Consider the following 18,129-nt stretch of genomic DNA (forward strand, 5'->3'; position numbering starts at 1 on the left):
AGAGTACATCTTATCATCATGACATATCACTGTTGATGTAGATTAACTGTGTTTGCCAGGTTTCCCCACTATGAAGTTACTCATTTCCACATATTTCCATATATCACTTTTGCAAAGAAGCCACTATGTGAAGCCCTCACTTTAGCACTGGGGATTGTGCTTCATCTTCCTGAGAGAGCATTATCTATATAAATTATTGGAATTCACATGCATGAGAGATTTGTCTCTTCTTATGTATTTATTCAATAATTTACTTGTATTAGTATGGACCCATGATATTTACTTTTTACCTTGGGTTATGATAAAATACAACTTTTCTTTGGTGTTTCAGTTTGACCATGGGAGATTTTTCAGCTGCACCCCGACTCTCTTTCATATACCCCTATCATTGAGAGTTTTATTTTATCAACTACTTACTTTCTGTGACTACAAGATGCTCCAGGTTATTCTTGTATATTTATTGCCCCAATCCTAGATTCAGCCATTTCTCCAAGGAGCCTCTTATTGGAAAATGGTGCTAAAAACTAAGGTCTGGACACTATCTGTGCTCCTTGCTTCTAGGAATTCTGGGCCCTCTTTGCAGAGTAAGTATATACATGTGTGTCTACTGACCTGTGCATATACACATATACATGCATATTTCTAAATGTAATCCTTAACAACCTACACATGAGTTTATGTTGCTGTTTCCCACTCTGTCATTGCCACACAGAAGTCTCACTTCCTCCCCTTGCTTATTTGTAACCTCCCACTCCAGAGTTAGAAATATATTCCCCTGATCTACCATCCATTTACTTAACAGCTTGATACCAGTGTACATGTGTGGAAGTAAAAGAATTGTTTATCCTTACCCTGATGTGATATAACTTTATCAGTTACAGCCCTATACTCATGTACAGTTTCTATTGATTCCCTTTGACAAAGTCCATTCATATCCAATATTAGTAGATTCAACATCTCTCTCAATCCCTTCAGTGAGGGCATGCCATTCATTTGTAACACATTGTTTTGCAAAATATTGTGTTCCATCCTCTTGTCCCCTTGATCTTGTAAATGAATTTTTATTTGATTACAGTAAGATTCACTTTTTGTGTTGTAAAGTTCAAAAGGTTTTAACAAATGCATAGTATCACATGTCTACAAATACGGTAGTATTCAGAGTAGTTTTACTGTTCTAAAACTTCCACTGTGTTAATTTTCTTAGAGTTGGGTGTTAAGAAATCTTTGTTTATTTTAATACAAGTTACTTATTAGGTAAGTGTTTGCAAATATTTTCATCAAGTCTGTGGACTTTCTTTTCATTCCCTTATCAATGACTTTTATGGAGCAGATGTTTTAAATTTTATTAAAGTCCACCTTTTAAATTTTCTTTTCTCATGGGTCATACATTTGGTGCTATATCTAAATCCCATCACCAAATCATTGATCCCTAGAGTTTCTTGTATATTTTATTCTAGAAGCTTTATACTACTTCATTTTACTTTTAAGTGTATGATTCATTTGTATTTAATTTTTGTGAAATTTATACAATCTGTGACTAAATTCCATTTTTTTGTTTTGAATTTGTGCATCCCATTGTTTCAGCACTGTTCATTTTAAAGACCATACCTTCTCCATTGAATTGCTCTTGCTTCTTCATGAAAGATCAGGTGACTGCATTTGAATGGATCTTTTTCTGGGTTCTCTAAAGTTAGTCTACATTTCTTTTTCAACAACACAACACTGTTGATTCTTGTGTCTTTACAATTATTCTTCAAATCTGGTTATGGATCCTCCTACTTTGTACTTTTTCTTCAGTATTGTTTTGCAATCTAACTCTTTCGCTTATCCATATAAACTTTAGAATTAGTTTGTCAATATCCAAAAAAAAATCCTGCTGAAATTTAGAATGGGACTGATTTAGTGTTTAGGTCAGATTGGGAAGGGATGGCATCTTACAGTATTGTGTGTTCTAATCCATGAAGGCATGATACCTCTAATTAATTAGTTAATTATTTTAAACTTTTTACTGTAGTAAGGTGTACAGAGCTTAAAATTTCCCATCTTTAATCATTTTCAATAGTGCAATTTGGTAATATTAATTACATGAAAATATTGTGGTACCATCACCAATATCCATTACCTCAACTTTTTCAATATATGTTACAAAATAACTGGTCAAATAGTTCGTTGAATAAAATAAAGTCTAAGACAATTTGTAGTGGGAAATATTGCCTTGGGAAAAAGTTTGCAGTTATGGATGACAATGGCTAGTCAGCAACAGCATAATGGAGAAGAAGGAAAATTTAGTTACCTTGATATTTTCAAGTAAAGGGCACTAGCTCTCTCTATATATAAAAAATAAGAATTAATTAATTTAATCTGTTATCATGCAAACTATAATATTTATGTGAATTTGCTGATACCTGATTGTGGCTAAATTTGCCTTACTCTGGGCTCTTTTCCAGTGGTTACAGATACATGGAACTAGAAAACCAAACTCATGTGTCAGAATTTATCCTCCTGGGTCACTTAGAAGATACCAAAGTACAGTCCCTCCTCTTTGGGCTGTTCCTGATGATGTAGCTTGTCACCTTCATGGGGAATCTGCTCATCATCCTGGCCACCATCTCTGACTCCCACCTCCACACCCCCATCTACTTTTTCCTCTCTAATCTGTCTTTTGCAGATATGTGCTTCACATCCACCACTGTCTCAAAGATGTTGGTGAACATCCAGACAGGAACCAAAATCATAACCTATGAAGTCTGCCACAGCCAGATGTATTTTCCTATGCTTTTTTCAGTATTAGACAACTTCCTCCTGGCTGTGATGGCCTATGAGTGCTTTGTGGCCATATGTCACACCCTGCACTACACGGTCATCATGAGCCCCAAGCTCTGTGGTCTCCTGCTGCTGGCATCCTGGTTACTGAGTGTTCTGGTCTCTCTTTTACATGACTTAATGATTTTGTGTTTGTCTTTTTGTAGAGAGTTGGAAACCTCCCACTTTTTCTGTGAGTTTTCTCAGGTAGTCCAACTTGTTTGTTCTGACACCTTCCTCAATGACCTAGTGAAATTCTTTGCAGCTGGATTGTGGGTGTTATTCCACTCACTGGGATCCTTTCTTCTTACTCTAAGACTGCATCCTCTGTTTTGAGGATTTCAACAGCTGGAGGCAAGTATAAGGCATTTTCCACTTATGGGTCTCACCTCTCAGTAGTGTCCATGTATTATGGTACAGGTTTTGAAGTGTATCTTAGTTCTGCTGTTACTCAGAACTCAAGGGCAAGTGCAGTAGCCTCAGTGATGTACACGGTGGTCACTTCCATGTTGAACCCCTTTATCTATAGTCTTAGAAACAAGGACCTAAACATGCCTTATAAAAATTCTTCAGATATGAAACATTCTCAGTATAAAAGGATCCTTTGAAGTTTAGAAATTGGTCATGTTTAATAGAGGTAAGACATTGGGAGATCTGATTCTATACACTTTTTCAATGTTTAGAAAGATAATCTGCTATTTGCCTAATTTCTGGGATTCCATCTCTTCAATAATTATATATTGAAAAGACAAACTTTTTCTATTTATTTTTAAAATAATTTGACTTCATTCTTTGTATTCCATGGTTTCAGTGCTGAAGATAATCTGCTGCTGAATTTTCAGTACTAAAATATTAGTGTAGTGATGGTAAGATATTCCTATTAAATATAGTCTATAACATGTGTACCATATACCACCAGGCTGTTAATTTTTTTGTACCTGTGTGATGCCTTATAAATATATCATGTTAATACATTTTTTTATTTGTAGTGCTACTCTGTGAGTTACATGCCTTTAAACAACCATTTACACACATGTTTGTCCTCAATGCATCACTGATACATATAATCCCACTAACGAACCATAATCACACCTAACCATTCCCATATCATTATGTTCAACCTCATTATCATATCTGTGCATATTAGATTATCATTCCTCCTTCACTAGCTTCTTCCTATCTCTAGGTCCCCTATATTATACATTATAATACACTTACTTTCAATTTTAATGGAGTTCTCATTAGTGGCAACATACAATATCTCTCCTTTTGTGTCTGGCTTATTTCACTATGCATTGTATCTTCCAGGTTCATCCATGTTGTCATATGTTTCAAGACCTCATTCCTTATTACTGTCACATAGAATTCCATCACATGTATGTACCACATTTTGTTTATCCACTCATCTGTTGAAGGACACTTGGATTGTTTCCATCTCTTGGCAATTGTGAAGAATGCCACTATGAACATCAGTGTGCAAATACGTGTTCACATCACTGCCTTTAGATCTTCTGGGTATATACCAAGAAGTGAAATTTCTGGATCATAGGGTAACTCAATATCTAGTTTTCTAAGGAACCACCAGACTATCTTCCAGAGTGGCTCTACCACTTTACAGTCCCACCAGCAATAATAAGAGCTCCAATTTCTCCACATCCTTTCCAGCATTTGCAGTTTCTGCTTTTTTTAATGACATCCATTCTAACTGGTGTGAGATATCTCTTTGTGGTCTTGATTTGCATCTCCCTAACAGCTAGAGAAGATGAACATTTTTCATGTGCTTTTTAGCAATTTGTATTTCCTCTTCAGAGAAATGTCCTTTCATATATTTTACCCATTTTATAATTGGGCTGTTTGTACTATTGTCATTGAGATTTTGGATTTCTTCATATATGCATGTCAGTCTTGTATCAGATACATGGTTTCCAAATATTTTCTCCCATTTTATTGGTTGCCTCTTCACCTTTTTGTCAAATTCCATTGATGTACAGAAGTTCAATTTTTCAGGAGTTCCCATTTATCCATTTTTCTTTCTGTGCTTGTTCTTTGGGAGTAAGGTCTAAATAGCTACCTCCAAATTCTAGGTCTTGAAGTTGTTTCCCTACATTATCTTCTAGGAGTTTTATGGTACTGTCTCTTATATTGAAGTCTTTGATCCACTTTGAGTTAATTTTTGTATGGGGGTATTGGTCCTCTTTCGTTCTTTTGGATATGGATATCCAGCTCTCCTATCACCATTTGTTGATGAGACTGTTCTGTCCCTGTTCAGTGGATTTGGGAGCCTTATAAAAAATCAGCCAAATCAAGATCTGGGTTTCTAATTCTGAATTCTCAATTCAATTATATAGATTAAAATGTCTATCTTTGTGCCAATACCATGCTGTTTTGATGACTGTGGCTTTACAGTATGCTTTAAAGTTTAGAAGTGTAAGTACACCACTTAATTTTCCTTTTCTAGATGTTTTTAGCCATTTGAAGCCCTTCTTCTTCCAAATAATTTTGATAACTAACTTGTCCAAATCTGCAATGTAAATTGTTGGGATTTGGATTTGAAATGCTTAAAACCTGTAGATCAGTTTGGGTAGGATTGACATCTTAACAATATTTAGCCTTTGTATCCATGAACACAGAATATCTTTAAAACTCTTAAGGTCCTCTTTTTTTTTTCTTTTACTAAAGTTATATAAATTTCCATGTGGAGGTCTTTTACACCCTTGGTTAAATTTATTCCTAAGTTCCTGATTTTTTGTTGTTGTTGCTATTATGAATGGAATTCTTTTCTAGAATTTCTCTTCATTTAGGTCATTTGTAGTGCATTAGAATTTAATAACTTATGTGCATTAATCTTGTGTCCCACCATTTTTCTGAATTTGTTTATTAGCTCAAGTAGCTGTGTCATCAATTACTAAGGACTGTCCAAATATCTGATCATATCATCTACAAATAATTACAGTTTTCTGCTTCCTTTCCAATTTGGATGCCTTTTATTTCTTTGTCTTGCTGGAATGCTCTGAGCAGAACTTCTAGCACAATGTTGAGTAATAGTGGTGAACATGGGCATCCTTGTCTTGTTCCCAATCTTAGAGGGAAAGCTTTCTGTCTCCCACCTTTGAGGAGTATGCTGGCTGTGGGTTTTTCATATATTCCCTTAATCATATCGAGGAAGTTTCCTTCAATTCCTACACTTTGAAGTATTTATATCAAAAAATGATGCTGAATTTTTTTGAGTGTGTTTTCAGCATGTATTGAGATGATCATTTGATCTTTCCATTTTGTTTGTTAAGGTGTTATATAGCATTGATCGATTTTCTCATGTTGAAACACTTTTGCATACCTGGGACAAACCTCACTTCATTATGTTGCATGAACTTTTTTTTTTTTTTTTACCATTTTTAATAGAAATACATTCACATACTATACATTCATCTGAAGAACAAAACAATTTTTCACTGTATCATCATATAGTTGTGCATTCATCACCACAATTTTTGAACATTTTCATTACCCCATAAAATAAAAATAAGAGTAAAAATAAAAGTAAAAGAACACTCAAAACCTCCCACACCCCTCCTTCCCCATATTAATCATTTACTTTTTGTCCCCATTTTTCTACTCATTTGTCTGCATACTGGGTAAAGGGAGTGTAAGACATAGGTTTTTACAATCACACAGTTACACCATATAAGCCACATAATTATATGCTCATTTTCAAGAATCAAGAAAATTGGATTGCTGTTCAACAGTTTTAGATATTTCCTTCTAACTATTCTGATAAACTAAAAACTAAAGTGGGATATTTATATTATGCATAAGAGTTACTTCCAGAATGACCTCTCAATTCCACTTGAAATCTTTCAGCTAATGAAACTTTATCTTTTTTCATTTCTCTTCCCCCTTTTGGTCCAGATATCTTTCTAAACCCCATGATGCAGGGTCTGGGCTCATGCCTAGGAGTCACTAACCACATCATCAGGGAGATTTGTAACCATGGAGGTCATGTCCCATGTAGGGGGTAGGGCAGTGAGTCCACCTGCCAAGTTGGCTTAGAGAGAGAGGTCACATCTGAGCAGCAAAAGAGGCACTCTGGGGGTGACTCTAATGCATGATTATGAGTAGGCTCAGGCTCTCCTTTGCAGTAACAAGCTTCATAAGGGCAAAACCCAAAATCAAGGTCTTGATCCACCAAGCTGGTAGTCACCAATGCTTGTGAGGATAGCAGAAATTCCCCAGTTGGGGAGGTTTAATATATCTGCATTCTTCCCCAGTCATTCAAGTGGGTTTTGCAAATACTTTTTATTCTCTGCCCAAATTACTCTGGGTTGTATCAGGGCTTCATGCTAACCTGTACAAAACAACAAGATCTCACTTTCTAGTCAAGGTTCCATGTAATTACAGTATTTGAGTAAACTGACCTTACAAGTTAAATTATATAGTGTGCTACAGAAAATGTAGATTTTGCACCAAATAAACATCTCTTCCACTGGTCCCACACAGAAGCCACATTTTAAAACACAGTTAATATCCTCTACCCTTTAGTCTGATCTACCCCAATCTCAACCAAGTCGATTTTGTTCATGTCTGCAATCATAGTCTGATCTCTTTTTCAGTCTCTTTAACAGTTGATTCTTGGGGGCAATGCTGACACTCACAGCTGCCAAATGCCCTCCCCTCATCACCCATGCTCCAAGATTCAATGCTCAGAGTTTGCACATTATTATTAGTCCACATTAGTAAGGCACTAAAATGGTTACTCAATCAACCTACTCTCTCCATGGTCCATTTATCTAGTTGCATACCTCACAACTTCATTCCTTCTTGCTATTCCCTCATGCAAAAACATTATTCTATTTGTACATTTAATCATACTCATTGACCACTCTATGTTTCACTAAGGTATATAGTCCCCGTCTTTATCACCCATCTTTCCTTCTGGTGTCATACATACCCCTAACCTCCCCTTTCTAATGTGTTCACAGTCATCTTTTATCAGTGTACCTACAACATTGGGCTACCACCACAAAGTATTGTGCTATCCATTTCTGAATCTACACAATCAATCCTCCAGGATATTCTATAGTCCTTCAATAGCAAATGCCCAATCACTAACCCCTTTGTATCTCCTGATATCATCATTTCTACACTCTCCTCCAACCCACTCTCTCCTGTCTTTCCCTATCTGTCAGCAGCACTCATTTTAGTATTTCCTGTAGAGGGGGTCTCTTGTTCACAGACTCTCTCAGAGCCTGTTTATCTGTAAATGTTTTAAACTCTCCCTCATTTTTGAAGGAGAGCTTCACCAGATACAAGATTCTTGGTTGACAGCTTTTCTCTTTCAATATCTTGGATATACCACACCACTGCCATGGTTTCTGCTGAGAGATCTGCACTTAGTCTTTTTGAGCTTCACTTGTATGTGATGGATTGCTTTTGTTTTGCTGCTTTCAGAATTCTCTGTGTCTTTGACATTTGAAAATCTGATAAGTAAGTGTCTTGGAGTAGGTTTATTTGGATCAATTCTTTTTGGGGTACACTGTAATTCTTGGACCTGTAATTTTATATCTTTCACAAGAGTTGGGAAATTTTCATTGATTATTTCCTCTATTATTCTTTCTGCCACTTTTCCCTTTTTTTTTCCCTTCCAGGACACCTATAACATGTATATTCATGTGTTTCATGTTATCATTCAGTTCCCTGAGACCCTGCTCATATTTTTCCATTCTATTCCCTAACTGTTCCTTTGTGTGGAGGATATAAAATGTCCTGTCCTCCAGTTCATTCATGCCAAATAGTATTTTCAAAATCTAGAATTTATTGAGTCTGCTCCCTCACATTGCATGTACTTAGTCCTATAAGAGCCATTTACATGTTCCTCACAGATAGGTTGAGTCAAAAAACCCTGAAAAAAGTCAGATATTGCCTAATGAACAGATCACCCACAGACAGAACCCTGTGAACTTACTTTCTCATCATTCCCTTTTTTTTTTTTTTTTTTTTTTGAAGTCTTACAGTTTTTATTTATAATCACAAATAGGTATCCTGGTCTTTAAGGATAACATATTTGCATGCCAGAGATATCTGATACAAATAACCATATATTTTAATAACGAAATTTCTTTGAGGTATTTAAATGTAGCTTCCCATAGAAAGAGCTAAAATTAACTGCTATGAAGTTAACAATAATACCTATATTTGAATTAAGGGGTAAGAACTTTTGTGCTAATTATAAATAGAAAACTGAATGGCACATGGAAACATTCAGGTCAAACCTAAGTTGTACTAGTTGGACATATTCCTTGTGAAACCTTTTAAGGTCTGCACTGATTGGCTGCTCCCCTTTCTGTATTGCCAATTTATCGGCTTCTGTAGATTCTGGCTCTGGAATTTCAAACCGTTCAACCAGTAAGCTTAGCAATTCCTGTGGTTTACAAAATGAATGATATGTTGTAAGAAAGGTATGAACAAAATTGGGATCTGCATACATATGATATGTTTACCTTTCAATTAATTTCACCACAGTTCCTCCTTTAATAATAGGGATTCCACTTCTACTTTGCAAGTTATCTTCAAAAACAATGTTTTTCCTCAGAGTCTTTTACCACAAAATGATACACTTCTGGACTTGGTAATCTTAGTGGTTGCTCATTTTCTTCTTTCAATAATACTGAATCTAGCATTTGATCTAGAGTACTACGATACTGAAGAGAAATAAGTGCTGCCATCCAATTAGTTTTCTCTTCAGCAGATTTAGCAGCAAATATTATGCTGTTTTCATCTTTGGACATTAATTCAAAAGCATATTTGCACTTACATGTATCTTCTTTATCACATATTTGTATTTTCCTCATGACAAATTTTTCCTTTAATCTGTATTCTGCACTACTGTAACCTGGAAGTTGGGACTGGCAATGTTTAGGCTTACAGCCTATTATTAAGCCATCAAGGAGAAAAATATGACGTTCATGTTTAGCACCAATTCTTGTCAATGGACCTTCCATAATGAACTCATTACAACACTGTCCAATATCTTTGCCTTACCAGCCATCTATGTTTTTCTGAATTTCATTCATTTTTTTGATAGCCAGGTGCTTGCTTCTTAATTGATGGTTATAAAATGGGCAAACAGGATCCCCAGGTCAGTGTCTAGGTGAATACTGCTTGTAAATTTGGTCCATACTACCTTGGAGATTCATGAGAACAGTAATAGCTCAGTTCAAACATTCTCTGTCTTCTTGCTCTTCACTACATGCTTTCAATTGCTTTAATAATTCAAAATAGTGCCAACAATGGTACACTGGCACCAGCATAAGGCGTGGAAGGACATAACGAACAGCCTCTTTAAAACCATCAGCAATGGACTGAAAGTGCGGAGCAACTGCAGGTCTGGCCATCAACTTACTGAAATATTCAGTAAACTGGTGAAAGAATATCCTGTGATAATGTTTCATAAGGATCAAATGCTTGCTCTTTTGCCAAATCTTCAAAACAGCTGCCAGCTAAGGGGTGAGGACTGCTTTCATCAGTCATTTCAACTGTGTCTTCAATCAAACCTAAAAGTTTCACAGTCAGTTCACGGATATCGGAAATGTTACTGAAAATCTTTTCAACATCAGAGGGTTTAAACAGCTTTCTGTCAGAAAGGAAGGCTTCTCGAAACACTTTTATAATCATATTTAGTTCCCGTAGATACTGCCTTCCTTCTGCAATTTCAGTTCTGATGAGGTCATAATAGTTTAGTTCACCTGAAGAACTAGGTTCATCTTCACAAAGAGAAACCAAACCTATGTCATCCTGATCAAACATGTCCATCAAAACCTTATCTGCACACATTGACACTTTAATGTCCTGCTGAGATATTTCATAACGTCGGATATTAAAAACATAATTACCAGCCAATTTCAAAATATCAGCTGAGATAGACTCTAGTACAGCCACAATATAAAGGGAGACATGATAGTCCACTTTGTACCCTAAAACTTCCTTCAATGAAGGATGGATTTTGTCCACAGGCAGTAAGAGAGGATTTCTTCGTTTTCGTTTCTCTATAGCAGATTGTGCATCAGCAATAGCCCATTGATCAATTGGATGAGGAAAGGTCTTTTGAACTCGTTCCTACACATCTTGAACAGTCCTTGGTTGAGCCATGCATAATTTATTAAGCAGCTGAAAAATCAGTTCTTCAATATAATAGAGAGGCTCTTCATTAGCTGAGAGATTGGGATGTACTTGCTCCTGAACCTTCTGCAGGGCAGAGACCAACAGTCCCCGCTGTTTCGGGCTGTTCTCTTCGCTGCCCCGGGGGCAGCGCCTCCGCATCGGCGGCGGCCCATGGGCCGAGCAGGGCCGGGACCACGGCCTGACGGGCAGGGCACGGGGGCGGCGCCGGGCGGGCCTCGTCATTCCTTTTCAAGTGAATGACAAACAGGTAGTGATAATAGTAAAATCCAAATGCAATCCTCCTATTTCACATCTCTTGCACATTTTACAATAATAACCCTTCACTTAATCTACATGATAGAGCAGAGTCTCATTTTAATAGAGGAACTCCCAGGGAGGTTACAAGAAAAAAAAAAAAAAAGAAACAAAGATGGGGGAGTAACAAAGAGAACCCTAGTCTCCTCAAGGCTCAGCCTGATCCAAACCCTGGCTCTGTTCTTTCTTGACCCTTTGTGACTTTGGGGGAAATCACTTAACATAATTTATATTTATTTTCTTCCCTATACTATAAGGGGTAAGATAAAACCGTTCATTTGGTACGTGTGTTCTGTTTTGTTTCATTTTGTTTACACACCTTTAAAAAGTGGTTTTTCTTCCTTCACCTTTCACTTTTCTTTACCTAAAGTAAGCAGTTGTTTTGTTTCTGCATTTTTTTCTATTGCCAACTCTGTGCATTCATTCGTTTTCATGTTATTTCACATTATGGCTCACTAGGTATTAAATTGCCTTTAAATCTTTCAGGGTCTGAAGGGAACTACTTACTTGAGAGCACTGTCAAATGGATTTTTTTAATTATAATAATTCAAGCCATGTTCATGTTAATCTTTATCACAGATTTTTAAAATGTGTACGACTTGCTTGTGTGTGTTGCATGTGTTTGGGTGGAAATTATGTTAGAGAGAATAAAAAAATTATCTCTAAGAGATGGAGAAACCAAACCACTGAAGCATGGGATGTGGAAATATGGTCTCGAGGTGGAGAATGGGGTTGTGAAAGTAAGTCACAGATAAGAAGGTACAGCCAGGAGAAGTTTAGTGTGGCCAGAATATGTTGAGCATGCACTTTGCATACTGTGAAAAGAGGTCTGACATGAATGCAAAACTCCTCAGGACCACTTTTATTACATACACAAAGGGAGCAGTGACAGAGGAAATACCTTTGGGCAAGGGGATTATAATAGCAGGAATGTTTTGGTGTGATTAATAGAAACTTGATCCCAACTGTTTTGAGCAAAAAGGGAACATGTTATGGTTAGGCCTGGCTGGTCTCAGGTGCTCAGATGATGCTATCAGGAAACTTTCTCCACCTTTGCTTAGCTGGACTCTGGGTTGTTTTTATATTCAGGCAGCAAATGATCACCAGCAGCTTCTGACATATATACTCAAAGCTTACATTGGAGGGTGGGCTTCTACATTTCCTTGCTCCAGAAAAATGCAGTTATGGACTCAGTCTCCTTGGCCTGGACCAATCACTGTGGCAGGGAGGCAGGGCTGGCTACACAATTTGCAGAACCCAGTTCAAAATAAAAAATGTGAGACACCATGTAAAAAAGCAGGAGAAAAGTGCCATTAAAGATACTAAAATATAAAGCTATTTCATTTATTCTGCAGTCTCTCTCACTTTTTATTTGCTATATGATTTCTTTCTAAATAAAGAAAAATTAAAAAAATTAATTAGCATGGATTTTATCATCCATCTTTATACTGGGCAATGCTAGTCTTAAATGCAAATATGAGTGTATCAAACTTGCATAAGGACTCACTAAAATTTCATAATTCATTTTTCATTACTCATACATACATATGCATTTATTCTTACCAGAATGATGGAAATACTGTAAAAAAATTAACTGTACTTCTTGCTACATTGTGCACATTCTATAAACACTCTACCTATTGCTCAATGATGAGTAAGGAGGGACCCAAAGGGAAAGGAGCTATGCATTGCTCCATTTACCTTTCCTTCTATGTAAGCATTTTCAGCATAAGTGGTTGCCTAATGCAAGGAAGTAATTAATAAGAAAGGATATGATAGGGTTTCTTGGTCATCTGTGTTCCCTAGAATGCCATAATCTTCCTTCTGAGTTTGAAGCAAGTTCTGGGACAAATGGAAATCATGGCCTCTTATGTGTCAACATCACTAATTATTCAGTTGTAGGCATAAACACCTGCACTGTACTTGCTCTGAGTCTCACTGACCTCTAATTCTGTACTCACGAGGCATCATGAACACTACACACAAATGATACATGATGGGGGCAAGGAGGAGTGTGTATTGCATATAACTTCTCTGCTTACATGCACCCTGCATTATCCCATTGCATTTACAAAAGACAAATTCAAAGATAAAATATAGGAATTCTGAGACAGAAATAGCAGAGTGCTAAGCCAAGCCTGAAAATATTTTGTAACAGTAACCTTTTTAATATAATCTTAAAAGTGTAAACAAGCAGGAAATTGTAAATTCACCCTAAAATGTCACCATAAAGCATCTTTTAAATGTAACCTTAAAACGGAAAGCAGGCAGGGGGTGAAAACTTTTAGTCTCACAAAGAAGCAAGATGTAATTAACGTCTGCAGCCATATGTAACTATCAGTCTGCACAAAAATCTAAATACGCTTTAATCTATTGTCTTAAACCTCCCAGATATAAATCAGCCTTTCCTCTATCTTCCTACACTGCCAGGCACCTTTCCCAGTGCAAATCCTAAAAAAAGTAAGATAAATAACTGAAATGCTCCAGTTACACGTTACCTAGGATGATTAGCTCCTTTTGCCTCTGATGGATTTAGCCAACTGAAGAATCACATGGAGAAGACTGATTTGGAAAATCTTTCCCTGCCCTCTCACCAGTGTAAATTAACCCTCTTTTCCCCTTCAGCCTGGAGCGCTGTGACGTCATGAGGCTGCGCCGAGCGAACGAACCCAGATCCCGGAAGTGCCCCTGCTCCAGTTTTGGCGCCGGACCTGGGACACAAGGTCCGAAGGACGTGCTGCTCTGTGGGTTCCTGGACCCCTAGGTGGGACATTTTCACCTCAGCTTCGTGGCTGACAGAGAGACTTTCCTCTGAGAGCTGGACGAGAGGTTTTCTTGCCCCCATTTCCGGGACCCCAGCAGCGCCTGCTGCAGAGGAAAACAGGTTTGGTGAGTGAGTGTGGATGTCTCGTGTGCTTGTACAAGCCTTGGTCTTGTTTCTCTGATTCTTGCTCCTGTCTTCTGTTTGTTTCTGGGCTGTTTGCTTCATTTTCAGTGACATGTAAACTGCTGGAGCTGTAAGCGGAAGCGGACACTCAGTTTGGGTGCTCAGTGGCACGTAAATTTAGGCCAAAGATATTTTTGGAGGGTGCAGCCCCAGGCATGGGAAATTAGCCATTGAGGCTTGGTTTGGCAGGAAGCAGCCCCTGGCATTAAGGGAGGTCACTGAATTTGGGGTGCCTAGGTTTTGGTTATTTGGGTGCTCAGTGGCACATAAAGCCATTGAGACTTGGTCGCCTAGGACTTGACTTTGATTCTTGGCGTTGTTTTTGTTTGTGGTTTGATTAAGATTTTGTTTTGTGTTATGTCTTGTCCTGTTTTATCTCGAGTAATCTAAAAAGTTTTTTTCTTTAAATGGGAAACAAAGTAAGTGAGAAATCTAATAAAATTAAGAGGGATGAACCTTTAAATAGCATTCTTAGGCATTAAAAACTGTTTGGGTGTGAGCCCATGAGAAAGAGCATAAAACATTTATGCAAAGTAATTTGGCCTCAGTATAAATTAGAGGATGGCCACAAGTGGCCAAGCCAGGGGTCAGTAAAATATAGTATTATTTTGCAACTAAATTTATTTTGTAAGATAATGATCAAATAAGATAAAAAATGATTTCTAATTTTATTTTGAAATAAATTCAAAGTTACAGGAACAGTTGCAAAAACAATACAAACCCCATACACAGCATACCCTGACCCCCTCCCCCGATACCCTGATCCATCAACTTTAACATGCTGGCATACTGCCATTTCTTTCTTTCCCTCCTTCCCTCCCTATCATCCATCATCTATTGCTCTGTCTTGTGAACATATGAGAGCAAGTTGCACACATCCTTGAAAAAACACTATAATTTGCATATACAATTCCCACGAACAAGAACTTTCTTCTATGCAATCCCATTAAGCACAGCTAAGAAGTTCAGGAAATTCAACATTGATACAAAGCTTAGATTCTATATTTCCTTTTTTTTTTCCTTATGTCCCAACTGTGTCCCTTTGAGCCTCCTGTCCTCCATCCTCAGATCCCATCCAGAATCATCCTTGGCATTCAATTGTCATTTGTTTAGACTGTCTTTGTTTTTTTCAATTGTGGAAACATATATACAGTCTAAATCTTCCCATTCCACCCCTCCCTAGCATTCGATTAGTGGGATTAATCACATTTAGAATGTTGTAATGCTATCACCTTCCCACCATCCACTACTAGAAATTTCCCTTCACCTCAAACAGCAACCCTACACTCATTTCTTAACTCCCCATTGCTCCTTCCCCCACTTCTCATAACCCATACTCTACTTTTCATCTCTATTGTCATATTCTCTGATAATTTCTTTGTGTTTACTGTGGGGCTTAAATTTAACCTCTTAAATCCATAACAATCTTGGTTTTCTTTGATACCAACTTAACTTCAATAGGACCCATGAACTATGTTCCTCTACTCCTCCATTCCCCTGCCTTTATATAGTTCTTGTCAAAAATTACATGTTTTACATTGAGTCAAAAACCTCTGAATTGTCACTAGAGTTTATGTATTTTATATCCTGTAGGAAGTAAATAGTGGGGTTACAAATCAAACATTATTGACTTCTATTTGTATTCCATTGTGGTCAGAGAATGTGCTTTGAATATATTCAATTGTGTGTGTGTGTGTTTTTTTTTTTAATTGAGGCTTGTTTTATGTCCCCGCTTATGGTCCCTTCTGGAGAAAGATCTGTGATCACTAGAGAAAAATGAGTGTCCTGGTGATTTGGGATGTAAGATACTATATATGTCTGTTAAAATTCTCTATATCTCTTTCTCCTTTCTTTGTTTCTTTGTTGGTAAGGATCCCTTTAGAATCTGAAGTAGGGCAGGTCTTTTATTGGCAAAGTCTCTAAGCATTTGTTTGTCTATGAAAAATTTAAGCTCTCCCTCAAATTTGAAGGAGAGTTTTGCTGGATAAAGTATTCTTGATTGGAAATTTTTCTCTCTCAGAATTTTAAATATGTCATGCCACTGCCTTCTTGCCACCATGGTGGCCACTGAGTAGTCACAACTTAGTCTTATGTTGTTTCCTTTGTATGTGGTGAATTGCTTTTCTCTTACTGCTTTCAGAACTTGCTCCTTCTCTTCAGTATGTGAGAGTCTGATCAGAATATGTCTTGGAGTGGGTTTATTTGGATTTATTCTATTTGGAGTTTGCTGGGCATTTATGGTTTGTGTATTTATATTGTGTAGAAGGTTCGGGAAGTTTTCCCCAACAGTTTCTTTGAATACTCTTTCTAGACCTTTACCCCTCTCTTCCCCTTCTGGGACACCAATGAGTCTTAAGTTTGGATGTTTTATTTTATCTATCATATCCCTGAGATCCATTTCGAGTATTTCAATTTTTTTCTCCATTCTTTCTTTTGTTCTTTTGTTTTCTGTTCTGTGGACTCCTAGGACACTGAGACGTTTTTCAGCTTCCTCTAATCTTGTATTGTGAATATCCAGAGTCTTTTTAATTTGGCCAGCATTTTCTTTTATTTCCATAAGATCTTCTATTTTTTTATTTGCTCTTGCAGTGTCTTCTTTATGCTCTTCTGGGGTCTTCTTTATGTTGTTTATATCCTGGGCCATGGTCTTCTTGATGTCCTTTAAATCCTTTGTCATGTTTTCATTCCTCGATTGTAGTTCTTTTATTAATTCTGCCAAGTACTGAGTCTCTTCTGATATCTTGATTTGTGTGTTTGGAGTTGGATTCTCCATATCATCTGGTTTTATCATATGCATTAAGATTTTCTGTTGTTTTTGGCTTCTTGGCATTTGTTTTGCTTGATAGGATTCTTTCAAGTTGTAAAAAAAAAGATATCAATCTAATTTTTCAGAAACACAGTTTGGTGATGTACACTTTCTCTAACTTACCAGCAGATGGCACTTGTGAGTCACCTATACCCCTCAAGTCAGTTCTCAACCTTGTTCCCATGGTGTGTGGGGAAATGATTCTTGTGGGGTTCAGTTGGAGAACTCAGTTTGGTGTGTTGCTGGAGCCATCTGCCCTGAATGTGGGGCGTGTGTACGGGTGGCCAGGGAGGAAGGACAGCTTTAATATTCAAATCCCCCAGGTTCCTGGAGATTCAAGGCCCCTGCAAGAGTCTAAGCCTTCATTTCATTTCAGCCCCAGATCCTCTCTCTCGCTGTCCCACAAACCACCAGACTTGGTGTAGTGTCCCTGGGTTCTCTGAGCAGGTCCCCCCTCCCAGCCATGATCCTCCAGGAGCTCTGCTGAGGGAATGCCGTGCTACATCACAAGTGTGCCCTGTCTCTCAAGGGAAGCCCCAGGCCACTGGGCCATGCAGTGACGCTCTCAGCCTGATGCAAAGGTGGCCAAATGCGGCGTCTCTCAACTCCCCCTCCTCACACAGTTCCTCCTTCCCAGCTCCGGGACAACTGGCGGGACTCTGGGCTGTGGGCATGGCCCCAGGCTGGAGTTTATCAAGCCCTCCAGGGAGCCAGCTGCTAGCTGCGGGGTTTCTTTCAGCTTCCGGCTCTCCCCTCCATTCCCCCGGCCCCGAGGGTATATGCAGCAGACTGTCCTCCAGGGCAGACACTGAGAGGCCAGCCCAGCCCCCTCTTGCTGTATTTTACTGTGTGGTTCCCACTCGCACAACTGCAGTCACTCCTGGGTTTTTCCCTTTGTTTTTTTTTTTTTTTTAAAGAGCCCATCGGTCTCCAAATGCCAAGCCCTGGCTTCCCCACAATGCCACACGGCTGCGGGTCTTCCAGCCAGCTTGCTCACTCATTTCAGAATGCAGACTGCCAGTTTCACCGAGTATACGGCCCCTGTGATACTAGCAGAACTCGTCCAGCTGGCGCATCACTGTAACCGGTATTCTGGGTCACTTTC

The 18,129-nt window shown here is 38.1% G+C and overlaps 2 protein-coding genes and 2 pseudogenes across 5 annotated transcripts in view; 2 read left to right on the top strand and 2 right to left on the bottom strand.

The window, feature by feature from the left end:
* The first annotated feature begins 2,577 nt into the window (after positions 1–2,577).
* The window catches only part of LOC119520534 (olfactory receptor 7A10-like), a 66,466-nt gene continuing 50,914 nt past the window's right edge, over positions 2,578–18,129 (top strand). The window contains exon 1 of the mRNA XM_037818451.1: positions 2,578–3,051. Within this exon, the coding sequence (XP_037674379.1) occupies positions 2,578–3,051 (474 nt within the window). The remainder of the gene's footprint in view (positions 3,052–18,129) is intronic.
* On the bottom strand, positions 8,996–10,007 carry LOC119520531 (annotated as a pseudogene).
* Positions 9,529–11,140, bottom strand: LOC119520532 (annotated as a pseudogene).
* The window catches only part of LOC119520530 (zinc finger protein 596-like), a 48,846-nt gene continuing 44,662 nt past the window's right edge, over positions 13,946–18,129 (top strand). For 3 of the 4 annotated variants that reach the window (XM_037818447.1, XM_037818449.1, XM_037818450.1), the window contains exon 1: positions 13,946–14,160. The gene's annotated coding sequence lies outside the window, so the exon portion shown is untranslated. The remainder of the gene's footprint in view (positions 14,161–18,129) is intronic. The other variant, XM_037818448.1, reaches the window with a different exon arrangement.

This window comes from Choloepus didactylus, chromosome 25, assembly GCF_015220235.1.
Source record: "Choloepus didactylus isolate mChoDid1 chromosome 25, mChoDid1.pri, whole genome shotgun sequence".
Classification (NCBI taxonomy): Eukaryota; Metazoa; Chordata; class Mammalia; order Pilosa; family Megalonychidae; genus Choloepus; species Choloepus didactylus.